This window comes from Typopeltis vanoorti, chromosome 8 (genome assembly GCF_054136105.1).
Source record: "Typopeltis vanoorti isolate ZY-2024b chromosome 8, IOZ_Tvanoo_1.0, whole genome shotgun sequence".
Classification (NCBI taxonomy): Eukaryota; Metazoa; Arthropoda; class Arachnida; order Uropygi; family Thelyphonidae; genus Typopeltis; species Typopeltis vanoorti.
This window is the reverse complement of record NC_143556.1, coordinates 4,723,623-4,740,320: the sequence shown is the minus strand read 5'-3', so window position 1 is coordinate 4,740,320 and position 16,698 is coordinate 4,723,623. Positions and strand designations below refer to the sequence as shown.

The 16,698-nt window shown below is 36.4% G+C and overlaps 1 protein-coding gene across 1 annotated transcript in view; it reads left to right on the top strand.

Annotated features, from left to right (window-relative positions):
* LOC150103691 (uncharacterized) overlaps positions 1–16,698 on the top strand; it is a 152,922-nt gene that overhangs the window by 105,427 nt on the left and 30,797 nt on the right. Inside the window, exon 6 of the mRNA XM_090397053.1 lies at positions 14,975–15,238. Within this exon, the coding sequence (XP_090253179.1) occupies positions 14,975–15,238 (264 nt within the window). The remainder of the gene's footprint in view (positions 1–14,974; positions 15,239–16,698) is intronic.

Sequence of the window (16,698 nt, the reverse complement as noted above, 5' to 3'; positions counted from 1 at the left end):
CGCACCTTTCCCATAGCCAGACTTTCATTGAAAAGCCATGTTAAAGGAGCTATCGGTACTTTAGCACATTCTCTCAAAACTCGTGGTGAAATACCATCCAGTCCCACAGCTTTATTGACATCCAGAGTACTCAGTATTTGGAACACATTCTCCTCCTGCACCTCTAAACCTCGAACCTGCTCTATCCTGCTAGTCTTAAAATTTACTTCATCAGGATGAAATACTCCAATAAAATGTTCATTGAACAATTTCACTATGTCCTCTGCATCAGTCACTCTATTCCCATTTCTATCCCACAATGTCATTCTTCCACAATCACTTCTCCTCCTACTGGCCACATAGCTAAAAACATTCCCTAGGATTTTCTTTTGGCCAGTCTCTTCTCATATTCCAGTTTTGCCTTCCTTACCATACTAGTCACTCTCCTAGACTGTGTCTTATATTCTTCATGCATCTGCCCTTCACCTGTCTTCTTATCTCTTCCATAGCCTCTTTTTCACATGCAGTATATTCATAAAGGCAAACTAAATTGAATCTTTTTGAGACATGCACTTTATGTTCAGTAGACTTGATTGATCTTTTTTACTGGGTTAAAATAGAAATGAATTATAAAACCAGAGGAAAACTCATGTAAATAACTTTATTAACATAGAATTTCCTACTCAGCAAACAAAAAAACGTTTGCTTACACTTAGATAAAGGATTTAAAAACCAAGAATATGATTTCTTGGCATCTTTAATTTATAGTATAATTAAGTTAAAAAAAAACTTTCAACATCTCTCACTGATCTGGAGTATTTTAGTAATAAGGTGTGACACTGTTTAACTAATTGTATATGAAAATATGACTTCTGCATTATTTCAATCCTGGTATCATTTCTGTGTCTGGTCCCCACTGATGACACCTCAATGAAGGTCGAAGTACAGAGGTTCTGCTCAGTGGTTGTTTTCTGCCTCTCACTAAGGGGGAAAACCACCACTTAGTTTGCTATCCTGGAGTGATTCAGGCCAGGAGTGATGAGCTCGGCAGTGATCCTTTAGGGTCACTCAGTAAGATTTAGAGTGATCTTCTAGATCACTTCATTTTTGGAGTGGTATCCCTGCACTTTAACATACCTAGTAAAGGTCGAAACCAGTCTAGGTAGTAGCATTGATATGTGTATTGCATTATGGGATACGAAGGCAATTGGTGTGAAGCCATTAGCCTCTATATACAAGTAGACTGGTCATGAAGTTACTTCACGCTCAAACTACAGTTGACCCTTGAACGTGGGTTGGAGCCGTGTGGTTCCACTTATATGCATTCTTTTAAAAAATAAATATTTGGAGTTTTTTTTGGAGATTTGCAACAATTTAAAAAAAATCGCTGCTACTCTTGTAACAACAAGAGTAGCAGCTGCCTGCCATCCGTTTACAATACAAGTGCAAACATGCTGAACATGCTTTCCCTGTTCTTCTTTTATTCCATCTACCACTATGATATAAATTCTTCTACTTCTCATGTATGGGCTTGATATAGAAATTAAAAATTACTGAATAACGTAATGATTAGGGCTGCCATGCCATATTATGGTATTATCACTTTAACACAACACAATATGTTCTGAGGAAATTTTACTTTTTTCACTGAAAGAAAATTTTCAGGAAGGAAAAATTCTCTGCTCAGCTCTAAGGCTGAGTACTGTAGCCACTTAAAACTAATAAAGTTATTCTTGTCATATACAGGATTTAAATAGATCTTTTTCAGGTGATGTGTGGTGAAGGTACTACTGTATCTTAGTTCAAAGAATGTAATTTTCCATTTGGCTTGCAGGGCTTGTTAAAATTCCATCTAGGACTTTTTTATGCAAATTCCTCCCATGAAAGGTTGCAGTACTATAGGACATTGGCACTTTGTACATGCTGAGCATTAGATAACCAAGAAACTGTGCTTTATTAACCAAATATGGAACTTTTTAGAAGCCACTTCAAGCCTCTGGTAAATGTGATCTCACATTGGGTGATAACAAGGCATTCACAAATATTCATGAGGATGGTAGGATTCAGATCCAAAACTGTTGGTTGGAGAATGAACTACTCACCCAACAAGACCTACAGTTGTAAGAACATTTATATTGGCTATTCAGATTGTGTTAGCCATTCTCATGTACAATTAGCAGGTGCCTACTATAACCTCATTTTTATTCTCTATTAAGCTTCAGCTTAATGAGAAGAAAAAATTGGTTCTAATTAAATTAAGCCTAGTTGAAATTCATCTTTTTTTTTTTTTTTCCATTGTTAGAATTTTTTCTAATATCTGTTCCACATCTAAGGTTTAGAAGAACCTACATAACATTACTGCTAGGTATGGTGTGCATATGAGGTTTGGAAAAGAAGAAACATAATTATTATTATTATTATACAAATTTCTCCCATTAAAGGTTGCAATTTAGGACTGGTCCCCAGGATTTCAGAAAAAATAGACAGAACACTACACAAATACAACATCAAAACCACCTTTAAACCCCCAACAAAATTAAGGCACCTACTCAGTTCTTCCAAGGATCCCCTGCCATACCTAGCCCACCCAGGGGTTTACAAAATAGATTGCACATGTAACATACCATACATAGGGGAAACAGGGCGAACCATCCCAATCAGAAAGGATGAACACAAATGACATAAAATATCTCCATTTTGGAAAAACTGGCCTTTCTCACCATGCACTCCAAACATACCACAGAATTGATTGGAAAGGTACTAAGTCCCTACACTGCACCAAAACCTGGTTCAAGCGGAAATTCAAGGAAGCATGTGAAATGCTCAAACATAATCTGAATAAAAATGGTCTAACCATTCCAAGAATGTGGAGGACCCATCTGCAACCTTCATAGCAACCACGAAGAAAAATCTCAATACAAGAAGACTTGGTGAAGTGTTTTTTTTTTGTTCCTGAACAATTAGCAACCTGTAATGTACAAATCCAGAAGATAATCATAATATAACAATATAAACTGTATAATTCCAGAAGAATCCCAGTACATGAGGACTTTAGCAGAGTTTATTGTAGTTTTTGTTTTTGTGTTTTTTTTTTATCACTAGAGGACAGGCTAAGAAAAAAGATTAGTTAACAACGTAGATCTAATTTTCCTGTATAGAGTGCAACAGCATCTAGCTTGGTTCTTATACACATGTATCCTTCTGATGATGACCTCAAAACAGGGGTCTAAATGTCAAGTTATCATTTTATTATTAATCGGTAAAATAATCTTTTCAACATGTGTGTTTTGTGTCCCTAAATTCATAAATATGAGTGCTAATCACTGTGTAACCTTAAAAGAAACAGTCTATGAGATAGATGATCTCACTGCTGACTCACTATCAGTTAAATTGCTCTTCTCTGGACAGCATCAAGAATTTTTAGGGAGGTTTTTGATGTACCACCTCCAAATATGTGAACAATATTCTAAGATGAGCGCATTTGGGATTTAGTAGCCGGATGGATTTTTTAGTCTGAGGAAGCTATCACTGTGGTGCATTTATGCAAATTAGTGTCAGTCCAATAAGATCTGTTTTTGATTTTTGTTGAGCATGCTTTCATCAGCAAAACCGTGGATAGGATTATTGGTTAATGAGAGGTCATTTATGTCTAGGAGAAAGTGGATAGGTGATAGTCCAAGGCATTCCGTTGTTGAAGACTATGGAGAATGGAAGGTATACAGAATCAAATGCTTTGGAACTGTCAAGAGCAACAGCACACCATTTCTCTAAACCTTTTCATGGTATCTATTCAGTGGTTGATATATGCTAAGAGGTCTGCCATGGATCTGAAGTTTTGGAATTCATTATCATCAAATTCATGACATGTATCTTCAGGTGGTGTACAGGATAATTATGACAGTACTTCATGAAAAAGTTGCATCATTACTAACTTCTGATCAACAGTTTTCCTTCAAATTAATCTGTTATCTGTCAATATTCAATGTTATCAGATCTTATATTTCTGTCTTTTAAGGTGCTTTTTACCATATCAATCCATCTATATTGTTGTCTTCCTCTGGGTCTCTTTCCTACTGACCTGGCAAAGAACACTTGTTTTGCTAATCTTTACTGTACCATTTTGTTTAAGTGACCATACCATTTGCTATTAGCTCAACTAACATATTCCTGAATGCTAACAGTTGCAAGTTCTTATCTAATATCCTCATTTTTAATGTAGATGATACTGCCATTGATGCCATTTATTGACTCCACTAATCTTTCTCAGGAGTCTCATATCAGAGATCTCCAGTCTTTGATCAAGTGTTTTATTTCTAACCTAGCTCTCAGATCCATAAGTTAAAATTGGTTTGAATACTGTCATGTATATAGCTAATTTAGTATTTTGACTAATTTCTTTCTTATTCCATATAAATTTATTCAGCTGACTTCCTACCATACCACCTTTACTAATTTTGTTGTCTATTTCTATATTTAATTTACCATCTTCACTAAAAATCGTGCCTAAATAGTTGAAATATTTCAAATATTTTACTTGTTATTTTACTAAGTATTTATAGTGTAATATTTACCTGTTACTTTACTAAATATTTTACTAAGTTGAAATATTTTGCTTGTTCTATAGGTTCACCATTCAAGATACAGTGATGTTTTCAATGTTTTTGCCTATTTTCTCTCTGTCTTTTTATTGGTGATTTTCATACCATATTTATTACAACAGTTATTCAATTTAGTCAGGGAATCTTGCAGACTTGTACTGGATTTATTCAGTATAACATCACCTGCATAAAGTAAAGAGCTAAGATTAACATTGCCAATTTTGATATCAGATTTAATACCACTTTCCTCCATAATGTGATCCATATAGATAATGAATAACCATGGATAAAATGTGCATCCTTGTTGCACACTTGATTTAACATTAAACCATTTCCTGTGACTCCTTCAATTCTAACTGCTATGCACAGCTTAAATACACTATATATTGCTTGATATAATGTTGCATTTATATTATATAACTGTAGCATTTTAAAGAGCTTTCCTCTTGACATCTTGTTATATGCTTTTTCTAGATCAACAAAACTTGAATACAAATCCTTGTTATATTCCCAAGATTTCTCAACTATTTGTCTTACAGCAAGAATCCGATCTGGACAACCTGTATTTGACCTGAATCCAGCTTGTTCTTTACCAAGCTTCCTTTACACAATTTTTCTTAGCTGTTTCTGAAGTATACTTGCATAAATGAATCTTTGGACTCTTTAGAGGCATCACATAATAATAATAAGAATAATCTTACCATGAACATTTAGTAAGGAAATACTTCTGTAATTATCACATTAGTTTTATTTCCCTTTTTATAGATGGTTCTATGAGAACTTTGCTCCAAACATTCAGAATTGGACCCTCTGATCAGGACACCTGAATTATGCAATGTAGCCACTGGTAAAATTTTTATACCTTCATATTTGAGCATTTCTGGCTGAATTTCATCTACTCCAGCTGCCTTTCCACATTTAAGGATTTTGATTACTTTTTCTACTTCAAGTATGGATATGTATTCCCAACTGAATTCCTGTTGGGAGTTTTCTATCATCATGCTAACACTGCTTGTCTTGTTTCATTTAGCAGTCTTTCAAGTAATTACTTCAAACATCTAGATATCTTTATCATATCTGATTCCTTTTACAGTAATTTTTTCTCCATTTATAAGGTTTTTTTTAGTAATTAGTAGAATGTTAACAGAAAAGAGTTAGTGTTTGAATCCATACTGTTGGTGGCAGTGGGGGCTCTTGATAGCAAAGTTGACTATTAATGATCTTTTCCATTATTTGGGTAGGGTCAAAGTGAAGGCAATTGGTTCATAATTTGACTGCAGACATCTCCCTTTTGTGGCATATGTTGGGTCTGTGCTATGCTATGTGTTTTGGATAAGCATTGGGAGAGTATAAATAATGATGCTGGACCATGTTGTTTCTGGAGCTCAACTTTTGGGTACAAGGAAGATACTGTTAGGACCACAAAAGTTTTTGATATGTAGGTTATTTAACCCACTCTGCTGGCGATGACATGTTTATACATGAATCAAAACATGGATGTGAAGTATCCAATAAAATTTAATAATATTCTGTGAACATAGATATGAAGCATAAAATTGGCTGATATATTCATCCACATGGTAGGAAAGGAAATTAAGACTATTCTGATGTCTTTGCCAAAAGATCAACAGGAGGCATATGGTACACTGTTTTTTTTTTTTCTGGAAGAGTAAGTGATTTCCCTCCATCATCTGTGCAGAAGATGGTGCCAAAGAATGATATCAGGAAGTAGCTTTATCTTTAGGTGTAACAATGGTAGCATCTGGATGTGTGTTTGTGAGATAGAGAGAAAGAGAGAAGCATTGTTGAGCAAATGTTGCATCTGACAGTCTTTCAAAGGAACCAGAAGGTACTGCTGTCATTTTATTGAACAACAGAAAAGTTTTCTTCTGTTGGCTCTTTCAAAGTGAGGTTTGGATTTGCTGATTGGTGTTTGCATTTGGAGCTTGCTTCAGTGTTGGCTGAGTCTGAAGCTGGAATTCTTGTCGCAAGCCACCTGTGGTACGCTGAATTTTTTTTCTTGAACCACCATGATACATCTGTTAAACCATGGCTTGTAAAATGTGTGGTCATTTTGGGTGAAAATAATTTTTGTAACTTGCTCAGAGCATGGATCTGGATCAGAATTGCAAAAGCAATAGATAGTCGGAACACAGAATGATTATCCCATTTGGAACCTATGTAATGCCTAAGGACATGATGGGGTTGATGGTGATTGAGGGGTAGAAGGGATGCTCCATGGAAGAGGAAACATGGAAATATATCCTGAGTTACTGAGAGGAAACCTGCAATATACCTAGAAGAGTTGGTTAAAAGAAGATCAAAGCTATGAGGAGAGTGGAGAAAGTTGGATTGGTAGATGCTTGATTTGCATTAGATATTGCCTATAGCAAACACTTCCACATCTCTTCCATCTTGGATAGCAACATTTCTGCTGTAGATGTTGATAAAGTAAATGTGAAAGTAATTATTTTTTATACAGAGTTTTAATAGTATTTTTGTTAGGAGTTGGTTTTTAAAGGATTTTTTTTATTACATGATGCTATCATTACCTCTGTTTGATTTGGATTTTTTTAAATTTTTTTTTTTAGCACACATGAGTCTGCAAGGCCTATTAGCAAATAAATGTTGAGTGAGCAGAAATCAAGCAAAGTGATGGTTAATATTCCTCTTAGAGAGTTAGATGATGTAGTCTTGAGAAAATACTTTGTGGGGAAAGTTGTTCCACAGAACTGAGGTAGATGAAATGAAAAATTACTAAGCTGGTTTGGTGAATCAGCAGTTCAAGTGTGAAAGGCTTTTCAAAAAGGTCAGACTTTAGTGATAGTCTAAACTAATGGTACACAGCAAATTTGAAATTATCTGAGAAAAATGTCATCCCATATGAACAATAAACACTAAAAACATGTAAAAGATCACAGTTAAGGGAATCAAGACGTGAAACATTCTAACGTGTTATCTGCACTAAGAAATGAAGTATTTTATGTAAATCTGTTTTTTTCATTTGGATGAGGAACTTTTTTTTTTAAACAGTGCGAGAGTTATACTTTTGACTAATGATGATGATGAGTGAGAGACCATATACAGCGTTGGGCAGATGAGGGTAATGTTATCTGTGAAAGTCAACATGGATTTAAGGAGCACTCTTTCTTTAGTAATATGATCGCCTTTAATAATAAAGTGACAAGAGCAGTTGATGAAGGAAAGGCATATACTGCCATTTTTTTGGATTTTGCAAAGGCATTTGACAGGGTGCCACATGATAAGCTGATATTTAAGTTGCAGCAGATGGGTTTACATGTCAGGGTTAGTCAACTGGATTCAATCAGCCCTGCAAGAGAATTTGAATAAACTAGCCAGATGGGCAAATGAATTGGGGGTGTTGGTTTAATGCAGCAAAATGTCAAGTTTTGAAGTTTGGAATACATCAATGGGAGGCTGCATACTCGATTGGAGGAGCTGTACTGGTGGAGGTAGGGGAGATAAGGAATCTGGGGGTGATGATTGATAGAAAACTGAAATTCAGGGAGCATATTGCAAATGTGGTGAAGGTAACCCAGAGGATTGCTGCAATACTGCAAAGGACACTGACCTGCAGATATAAAAGAGTTATCGTTCCATTGTATAAGACCCTGATCAGACCACACTTAGACTATTGTTCTCAAATTTGGTCCCCAGGACTTGAAGAGGATAAATTAACTGTAAAAAGGATACAGAGTAGGATAATAAAGATGGTTTCAGGACTGTACAATGTTGGTTATGAGGATCAGCTGTGGGAATGTGGACTGTAGAGTTTGATAGATAGGAGAGGTAATATGATTGAGACTTTTAAACTATTGAGAGGTAGTTACAGGGTTGGCACTGGGGAGTTCTTTCGCAGCAGAAAGGAGCAATGACAAGGGACCATCCCTGGAAGTTGCAAAAGGAAGCTGTGAGCAAGAGGGTGAGGAGTGGTTTCTTTGCATGGAGGATGGTTGAACTGTGGAATGCATTGCCTGATAGAGTGGTGAGAGGTAAGAACAATCAATGAGTTCATGGATTGGTATGATAGACTTTGTGTTTCCTAGGAAGGATCTCCCACGATGAGTCTGAGTCCATGGAGGCCTGAATAACAATTATAATAATAATGTTCCTACATTGCACTGGCAAGTAAAAATGCTGTTTTTTTTTGGAATATCAAAGAATCTTGTTATTTCCTAAAGGAAGTTTAAGGAATTTTGACATGATGTAATATATATTATGAATTGTTAAATTCCTTAGATTAACATTTGTAGGCTATTTTTTTTTTGTGGCTAAACATATTCAATGAGTGATTCAGTTTATGCTAGTTTTATCATTTCTAATTATTCCTTGTTGGTGCGTGAATAATTTCTGAAACCAGTTCTGATTATGGGAAAAACTATTATTTCCTTTGTTATATTGAATTGAAGGACAATAACAAGATGGACAAGATTTTCACGGTACTTTACTTCTTCAAGCCACATTAGGTTATTTCACTGCAGAAAAATAAAAATCCAAAATATACCACCTAAAGAGATTCACAAACATTCATGCCACAGTGAGATTTAAACTTTCAGTCTGTTGGTTGAAAAATGGAGATGCTATTCATTTGTCCAACCAAGCTAGCATTAAGCCTCTAAGTTTTGTATTTTCATGAACTCTGAGACAGTTCAAAACTTAGCAGTTCCAAAATAACAGTCAAGCTAATAAAAAGCAAATATATCTGTAATCTGCATAAGGAGGGTGTGAGCAGGAGCATAAAGAGCAGGTTCTTCGCATGGAGAGTGGTAGGTGAGTGGAATGAGTTTCCTGACATATTTATTTATATATATATTTATTGTGAGTATATGGATTACAGACTCTGGTGAACAGGAGAAAGAGGCCTATAAACTTTTGAATGGGAGTTATAGCATTTCAAATGATGAAATTTTTCGTTATATGGAAGGCGGAGAGAGAACACCGGGACATCCATGGAAGTTAAGGTTGTTCTCAGTCAAGAAAGGGGTAAGAACTAGGTTTTTCTCTCAGAGAGCAGTGAGTGAGTGGAATAATTTGCCCTTAGGGGTAGTGAGTGCATCTAGTGTAAATGAATTTAAGGGAAGGTATGATAACTGGGTTGGGCAATTTACAGCCTCCCTCGATGAATCCTTGACTCCCTGGAGGTCTCAGATAATAATAATAATATCTTATGGCTTGTACACATGGTTAAAAGACAATAAGATAAAATACATATGAATATAGATAATATACACATATGATGATATAAATTAAAAAAAATAAAGCATTCAGGCAACTACAAATATGAAATTTCTGACAAGCATCAGACAGAAGATTAATCATATTTTATTATTATTATTATTATTACCCCAAGACCTCGTGAAGTCAAAGACTCATCTGGGAGGTCCTTTTATCACACACATCTCATCATACCATGTCTTAAACACACTCAAACTCCTTGCAGACACCACACTCTCAGGCAAGGCATTCCAATCATTCACAACTCTGCATGAAAAAAACCTGCCTCTTACTCCCCTACTCACACCCCCTTTATACAGTTTCCAGGGATGACCTCTGGTTCTCCCCTGATCTCCCACTATTCTCTGTAGAACTTCTTCACCATTGATCCTATCACAACCCCTTACCAACTTGTAGGTCTCTATCATATCTCCCCTCTTCCTCCTATCCACCAGACTTTGCAAATTACATCTTCTCAATCTTTCCTCATACTCGACATTTCAGAGGTCAGAAACTACCTTAGTTAGTCTCCTTTGGACATTTCCAACATCTCTTCATCCTTCTGAAAACCCGGTGACCAAATCTGGGCACAGTAGTCCATGTGTGGCCTAATCAAAGCCTTATACAACGTAACTAGATTCTCCATGCTTCTACAAGTCAGTGTCCTCCGCATCATTCCCAGAAGCCTTTGTGTTGTCTTCACAATTTTGGCGATGTGTCCCCTAAATTTTAGATCCTTATCCACTATCATCCCCAGATCTTTTATTTCCTCTACCTCCAACAATGTATTCTCACCAAGCATAAATTCTGCATCCCATCTTTGTTTTCCAAATTTTAAAACCTTACATTTTGCAACATTGAACTCTCATCCCCATTTCCATGCCCAATCACTCAATTTATTCATGTCTTCTTGTAAGGCCACAACATCCTCACTACTCTTTATGGTTCGTCCCAACTTTACATCATCTGCAAACAACTGAATATCTCCATCCAAATCTTCACCAATATCATTAATATACAAGTTAAACAGTAATGGCCCTAAAACAGACCCCTGAGTCACTCCACTAGTGACTTCCCTTTTCCTGGATATCACACCTCCATACACAACGTGTTGATACCTATCAGATAGCGAGTCTCCAATTCAATGTACTAATCTAATATCGAACCCCATCTGCTCTAGTTTGACTGTCAACTTATCATGAGGTACTCTATCAAAAGCCTTTGCAAAATCCAAGTATATTACTGTGTATCCTTCTCCTCTGTCCAAGGAAACAGTCACTTTATTGTATTAAGTAAGTAGATTACTGAAACATGACCTCCCTTTAGCAAATCCATGCTGCCCATCAACGATAATACCATTGTTATCAACCCAACTCTAGATCCTAGTTCTCACAAGCTTCTCCAACAACTTAACCACAACACCTGACACACAGATAGGCCTATAGTTTGATGCTTGAGTTCGATCACCTCCTTTACAAAATGGCACAATCTTACCATCCTTCCACTCCTTAGGAAACTTGACTGAGTGCAAGACTCGTTAAAAAAAATATGTCAAGGCAAGTGTCAACTCCCTGGCACATTTCTTGAAAATACGTGGTGATATATTATCAAGTCCCACAGCCTTATTTACATGTAGTTTACTCAACTCCCCAAACACCTCTTGCTCGCTTACAGTTAGTCTCTCCTCCCCATCATCAACTGCTCTCAATCCCTCCATGAAGTCACATTCACAAGATTGAAAGATCTTTATGAACTGCTCATTAAGTTTCTCCACAACACATTCTGCAACAGCTGTCTTTATACCATTTTCTCCAATTAATGTCATCCTTCCATAATCATTCTTTCTTTTGCTGGCTACATATCGAAAGAACTCCCTAGGATTCTTTTTGGCTTCATTAGCTAACTACTGTTCATACCTCTCTTTAGCTACTCTCACCAACCAAGTCACCCTCCTTGCCTGGTCTTTGTAGACCTCATGAAATTGGTTACTTCCACTTCTCTTATGCTGCCTCCACAATGCCCTTTTTCTCTGTATCGCATGCTTAATCTCTTTATTCATCCATTTCACGCCTACTTTATTTAACCTTCTCACCATTGGAATATATTTAACATTACATCTACTAGATAGTTTTTGAAAATACCCCAAGCTGCATTGATCTCTTTTCCAGCTAACTCGTCATTCCCACTACACCTGCAAGCTGTCTCCTGAGCTCTTCATAATCACCCCCCCCCCCTTGTAGTTCCACATATACCCTTTGCTCACAGGGGTCCTCGCACTGCTGGCAACCACCCAGGTAATCACCTCATGGTCACTCTCACCAATTGGAGCATGGTTTAACACCTCATTTATAATTACATCCTCTGATGAGATGACCAAATCCAATACCCTCAATCCTCGTGTGTCCTCTGCTAAATACTGTCTGAGGTAGTTCTCCCTCAAAAACTGAAGAAACTCATTTTCTTTACTTCCAGTTGCTATCTCATCATTCCAGTCTATATTGCCATAATTAAAATCACCCATAATGATCACCCTTTTCTTATTTGTTTGGCTAATTTGACTATACACTTCACTATCACCACCATCCACATTACCTGGCCTATAACAGCGTCCCACCAAGTATTTGATTCCATTCTCCTCTATCTCACACCATACTGCTTCAAAACCACTGGCACTATTTCTGTCTTGCATCTCTACTTTGTATGGACATAACTCTTTCTCTTATCATCAATAGCACTCCCCCTCCCTTTTTACACCTTCTATCCTCACGAAACACATCATACCCTTCCATCTCTATTCCTGTCAGGATGTCATCCTCTTCCAACAATGTCTCACTTATTCCGACAGTCTTTGGGTGAACAGACGCAATTAGTACAACCATTTTATCTGCCTTGTTTCTTATACCTCTATCATTTGTATACAAACACAACAGCTCATTTCTGGATCTACAGCTAGTTACACTGATACCACTCACTCAATGTGATCTCTACATGCTCGACTGGGGCCATTTCCCTGTCTGCTTCTTCATTTTAGAACCCTTTGCAATTCCAACTGTTTCGTCTTGGAGCATCTGCCTTTCTCACGCTGTGTACCCCTGTCCTCCCTGTTTCCCTGCTCCTCTTGCACACCTATTCTCTCATTTTCTATACTCATACCACTCACTTCCCCATTTATATCCACCTGTTCACTTCATCCCTCAAACTCATTCCATTAACAAACTTTACTCCCATCTCCTCACACATTTCAACCAGCATATCATTTATAATTCTTGCTCTCCGCCTCATTTCACCACATACCTAGGCAACACACTGACTACCCTTCCTGTCACACTATTCTCTTTTATCCTTCCAAGCAGCCTCCTGATATCCATTCTGATGTGCTCTTTGTCCTCTCTCAAATGATTTGTACCAATTAATACTATTAACTCTTTTGCTCGCTCCCACCTCATATCCAATGCCTCAATCACTCTACTCATTTTACCGCCTGGAAAACATACCTTGTGCATTCTATCCTCTAGCACACCTTTAATAATGGAGTCGCCATACAATGCCACTCGCTCATCTTTTGTTAACTCTTTCATGCCATCATGATTTATTTTAATAGTTTTGACCTGAATTCTCTTAATTTCATTCTGCATGCATTCCATTTCTTGCCTGATCCAATCTAATTCAACTTCCGAATCGTGTGATACATTCTCTCTATCATTCAATCTTTTTAACTCTCGTCCCCCTCTTCTCACTTTCACTCTCATTCATCCTTCTTTGTTTCCGTACTTTCGGTGTAACATGCGTCAAACTTTTGCTATCATTCTTTTCACTTTCACTCTCATTCATCTTTCTTTGTTTCCGTACTTTCAGTCCAACATGCGTCCAACTTTCGCCATCATTCATTCATTTTTCGCTATCATTCATTCTTTCTATTTTTTTAACTTTCGATTTCTGCATCACACCATTTCTAGTTTCGTTCATTCTCTCAATTTCGTTTCCTTCTGACACTTTCACCTCACTTTTGTCCCTTTTAACATCCGTTACGGTTTTCAAATCGCTCTTTTTCTTTTTTACTGAATTTTTAACATTTTTTCACCTCTTTTCTCACCATCCTTCTCTTTCAGACGTGCACTCATTTTCCCCATGACATTCTCACTACTAACACTTTCTGTCATCAATTTCATATTTGCGTTCATCAGTTCCTTGTTCAGGTCATCACACTTTGCACACATCCTTCTTCCATCCACAAGTCATTTATGTAATCGAAAGAATACATATAACAGTCCTCACACTTAACGAAATGACTGAAATCTAAATGAAAGTCATGGAATGACAATGCCACCACCATTTTTTTTTTTTTCCTTGTTATTAGACCTAGTAACACGGAAAAGGTTACTAGGTCTAATAATAATGATTTTGTAATTAAGTTTTGGCAAGAAAAATCCCCCACACTAATAATACCGGTAGCGCATAACGTTTACAGCTGCTCTTACTCAAACAATTACGCATATGTACTTAATTATTCCTAGAATAACTTATCTCAATCAGGAGCTCTTCTTAGACATGTCCACAGCGCTTGGCTCACTTGCGCCCTCTAAAACATTAGAGCAACTGGTGGCCAGGCCATTGTGCAATTATGCAATCTTCTGACCATATTTACACATGGAAACTCCTGACATGTGGTGAATGCAGACTCACTGAATGAGTTTAAAGCATGGTTTTGATGGACTTTCGGTATAACATTTTTTGCCTCCTGTGATGTGTCTTTTGACTCCATGGAGGTTTGGTGCTAATGATAATAATTTTCTGGGCAAAGTGTATCTTAAGTAGTGCAATGCCTAGCAAAATCATGAAGGTTTGTATTTCACCTAAAGTCTGTTGCTTTTGAAAGAGTTTGAGGCTGATACTATTTGCTATTTAGCTGTAGAATATCAGTATATTTATTATCCTTCTTCTAAAATTTATTATGTGGAGAAATGATTTTTTTAGCCCTTTTTTTGTTAATATGCATTTATCATAATTCAAGTTTCCAAACTATATAAAAGTTTTCATATATACCAAATTAAATATATTTCATATACAATGTTATGATTGTCATTTAAACATTGAAACCTATTTGTTGTAATCACTGAAATTCCACTTAAAAATTTATGATTATTTACACATTTGCTTTTCAGTGATATTGCATTATACCATGGCTCTTCATCACCTAAAAAATCTTTCTTTGAGAGAGTGCAAGGATTAACAAAATCTGCTAAAAATGCACTACAGAAGGCATTCAGCACAGAACGCATTTACAGACCTGAAAAGGAGGAAAGACTTGAGGCAACAGGGCAAAAATTACAAAGGTCAAAGTCATTTATCAAAGGTTTAAAAATGCGAATGAGCACCCGCCATAAGAAACAGATATTTCAAACTACAGAAATGATTCATCAGACTAGGTATAGACTTTATTCCATTTTTGATTTAAATCTCATTTTCTTGAATTTTTTGTAAAGTGATGCATTCCAATTTGAATATTAAGTACTGATCATTAGACATAACTGAAGTTTTTGATTGAGAACACTTAGAAATGATGAAACTACATAAAATTCCTACTTTACAGCATGTGTGTGAGTGCATCTATATTGAATAGAGAGAGAAGAACTTATAACATGTCAATATCATGTATAGGGTGCAACAGATGAAGGTTGGAAATGCTTATTGACATTTTTCCTTAAGCGTTTGATGTTATAATTGTTTGGGATCATCATGAGGAAGGCTGTCCCAAAGGATAGAGGTATATGGAATAGAAATAGATTCTGGAGGTCATCCCACTTAGTACCTTTGTAGTATCCAAAGACATGAGCGGAGAGGTGACATCCACGGTGTATCTGGAACTATCTAGTGTACTAATTTAAAAAAGATCATAGTATTGAAGAATGAAAAGGGTTATCAGAAATTTAGTAAGTAGATGCATGATTTACGTTAGGTTATTGCTTACAGCAAAAATTTTCATCTCATCCAGCTTGGTCTGTCGCTGGAAATTGGTAGCCAGTTGGAGTTTGTGGACATTAAAAGCTGTAACCTTGAATGGTAATAGCAAGCAGTGATCTTTCAGTTTTTCTGTAGGTAGTGCTTAACTTACCATTTTTTAGCCAAAGTTCATGTTTCAGTTTCCTATTTTGGAAAGAGCCATGAAACACTTACAATGTTTCAAGGTTTTTTTCCAAAGACTACCAAACCAAGTTGAATTTTTGATATAACTGCTACCTCTCAGCCTTCCCTCTGCTGTAATCTTTCATCCTAAGTAAACATAGAACATTACTATATCAATGTTCTGGTTTATCTGTCTGTATTGATTTTTTTTTGTTAGGTATTTATTGTGCATTATTATTTGCTAGGTAGAGGGAAGTATGAATAGTGAGCGATTAATTACAATGAAGAAGCAGAAAGATGAGCAGTTTTTTTCCACTGGTAGTTAATAATATTAGGTTAATTTATTGTAGTTTTTTGAGTTTGTGAGAGTATGTTTTGCTTTTAAGAAACATTCTGTATTTTACTAGATATCAGTGTAGCACCAATGCCAATACAACAACAGCCAAAACTCATTTGTTAGTTTAATATAAGAGATTTTGCCCTTGCTGTGCGTGAGTGTGAGAGAGAGAGAGAGAGAGAAAACTGTATTTTGCTTTTTATGCAGCTTTGTGGAAGAAAAGCAAGACTGTGATTGAACATATAAGAAGCATTTGGAGAGTGGGTGGGGTGTGTTGATTCATACAAGAAGTCACAATGCAATGATGTATGGAAAAGCAGTTAAGGAGAAAGGACTCTATTAACAGCTTTCTTGTAAAGCTGGAGGTTTTACTCATTGGTAAAATGAGTAAAATTCTAATTGAGCAAACAGCATAGTTTGTTCAAA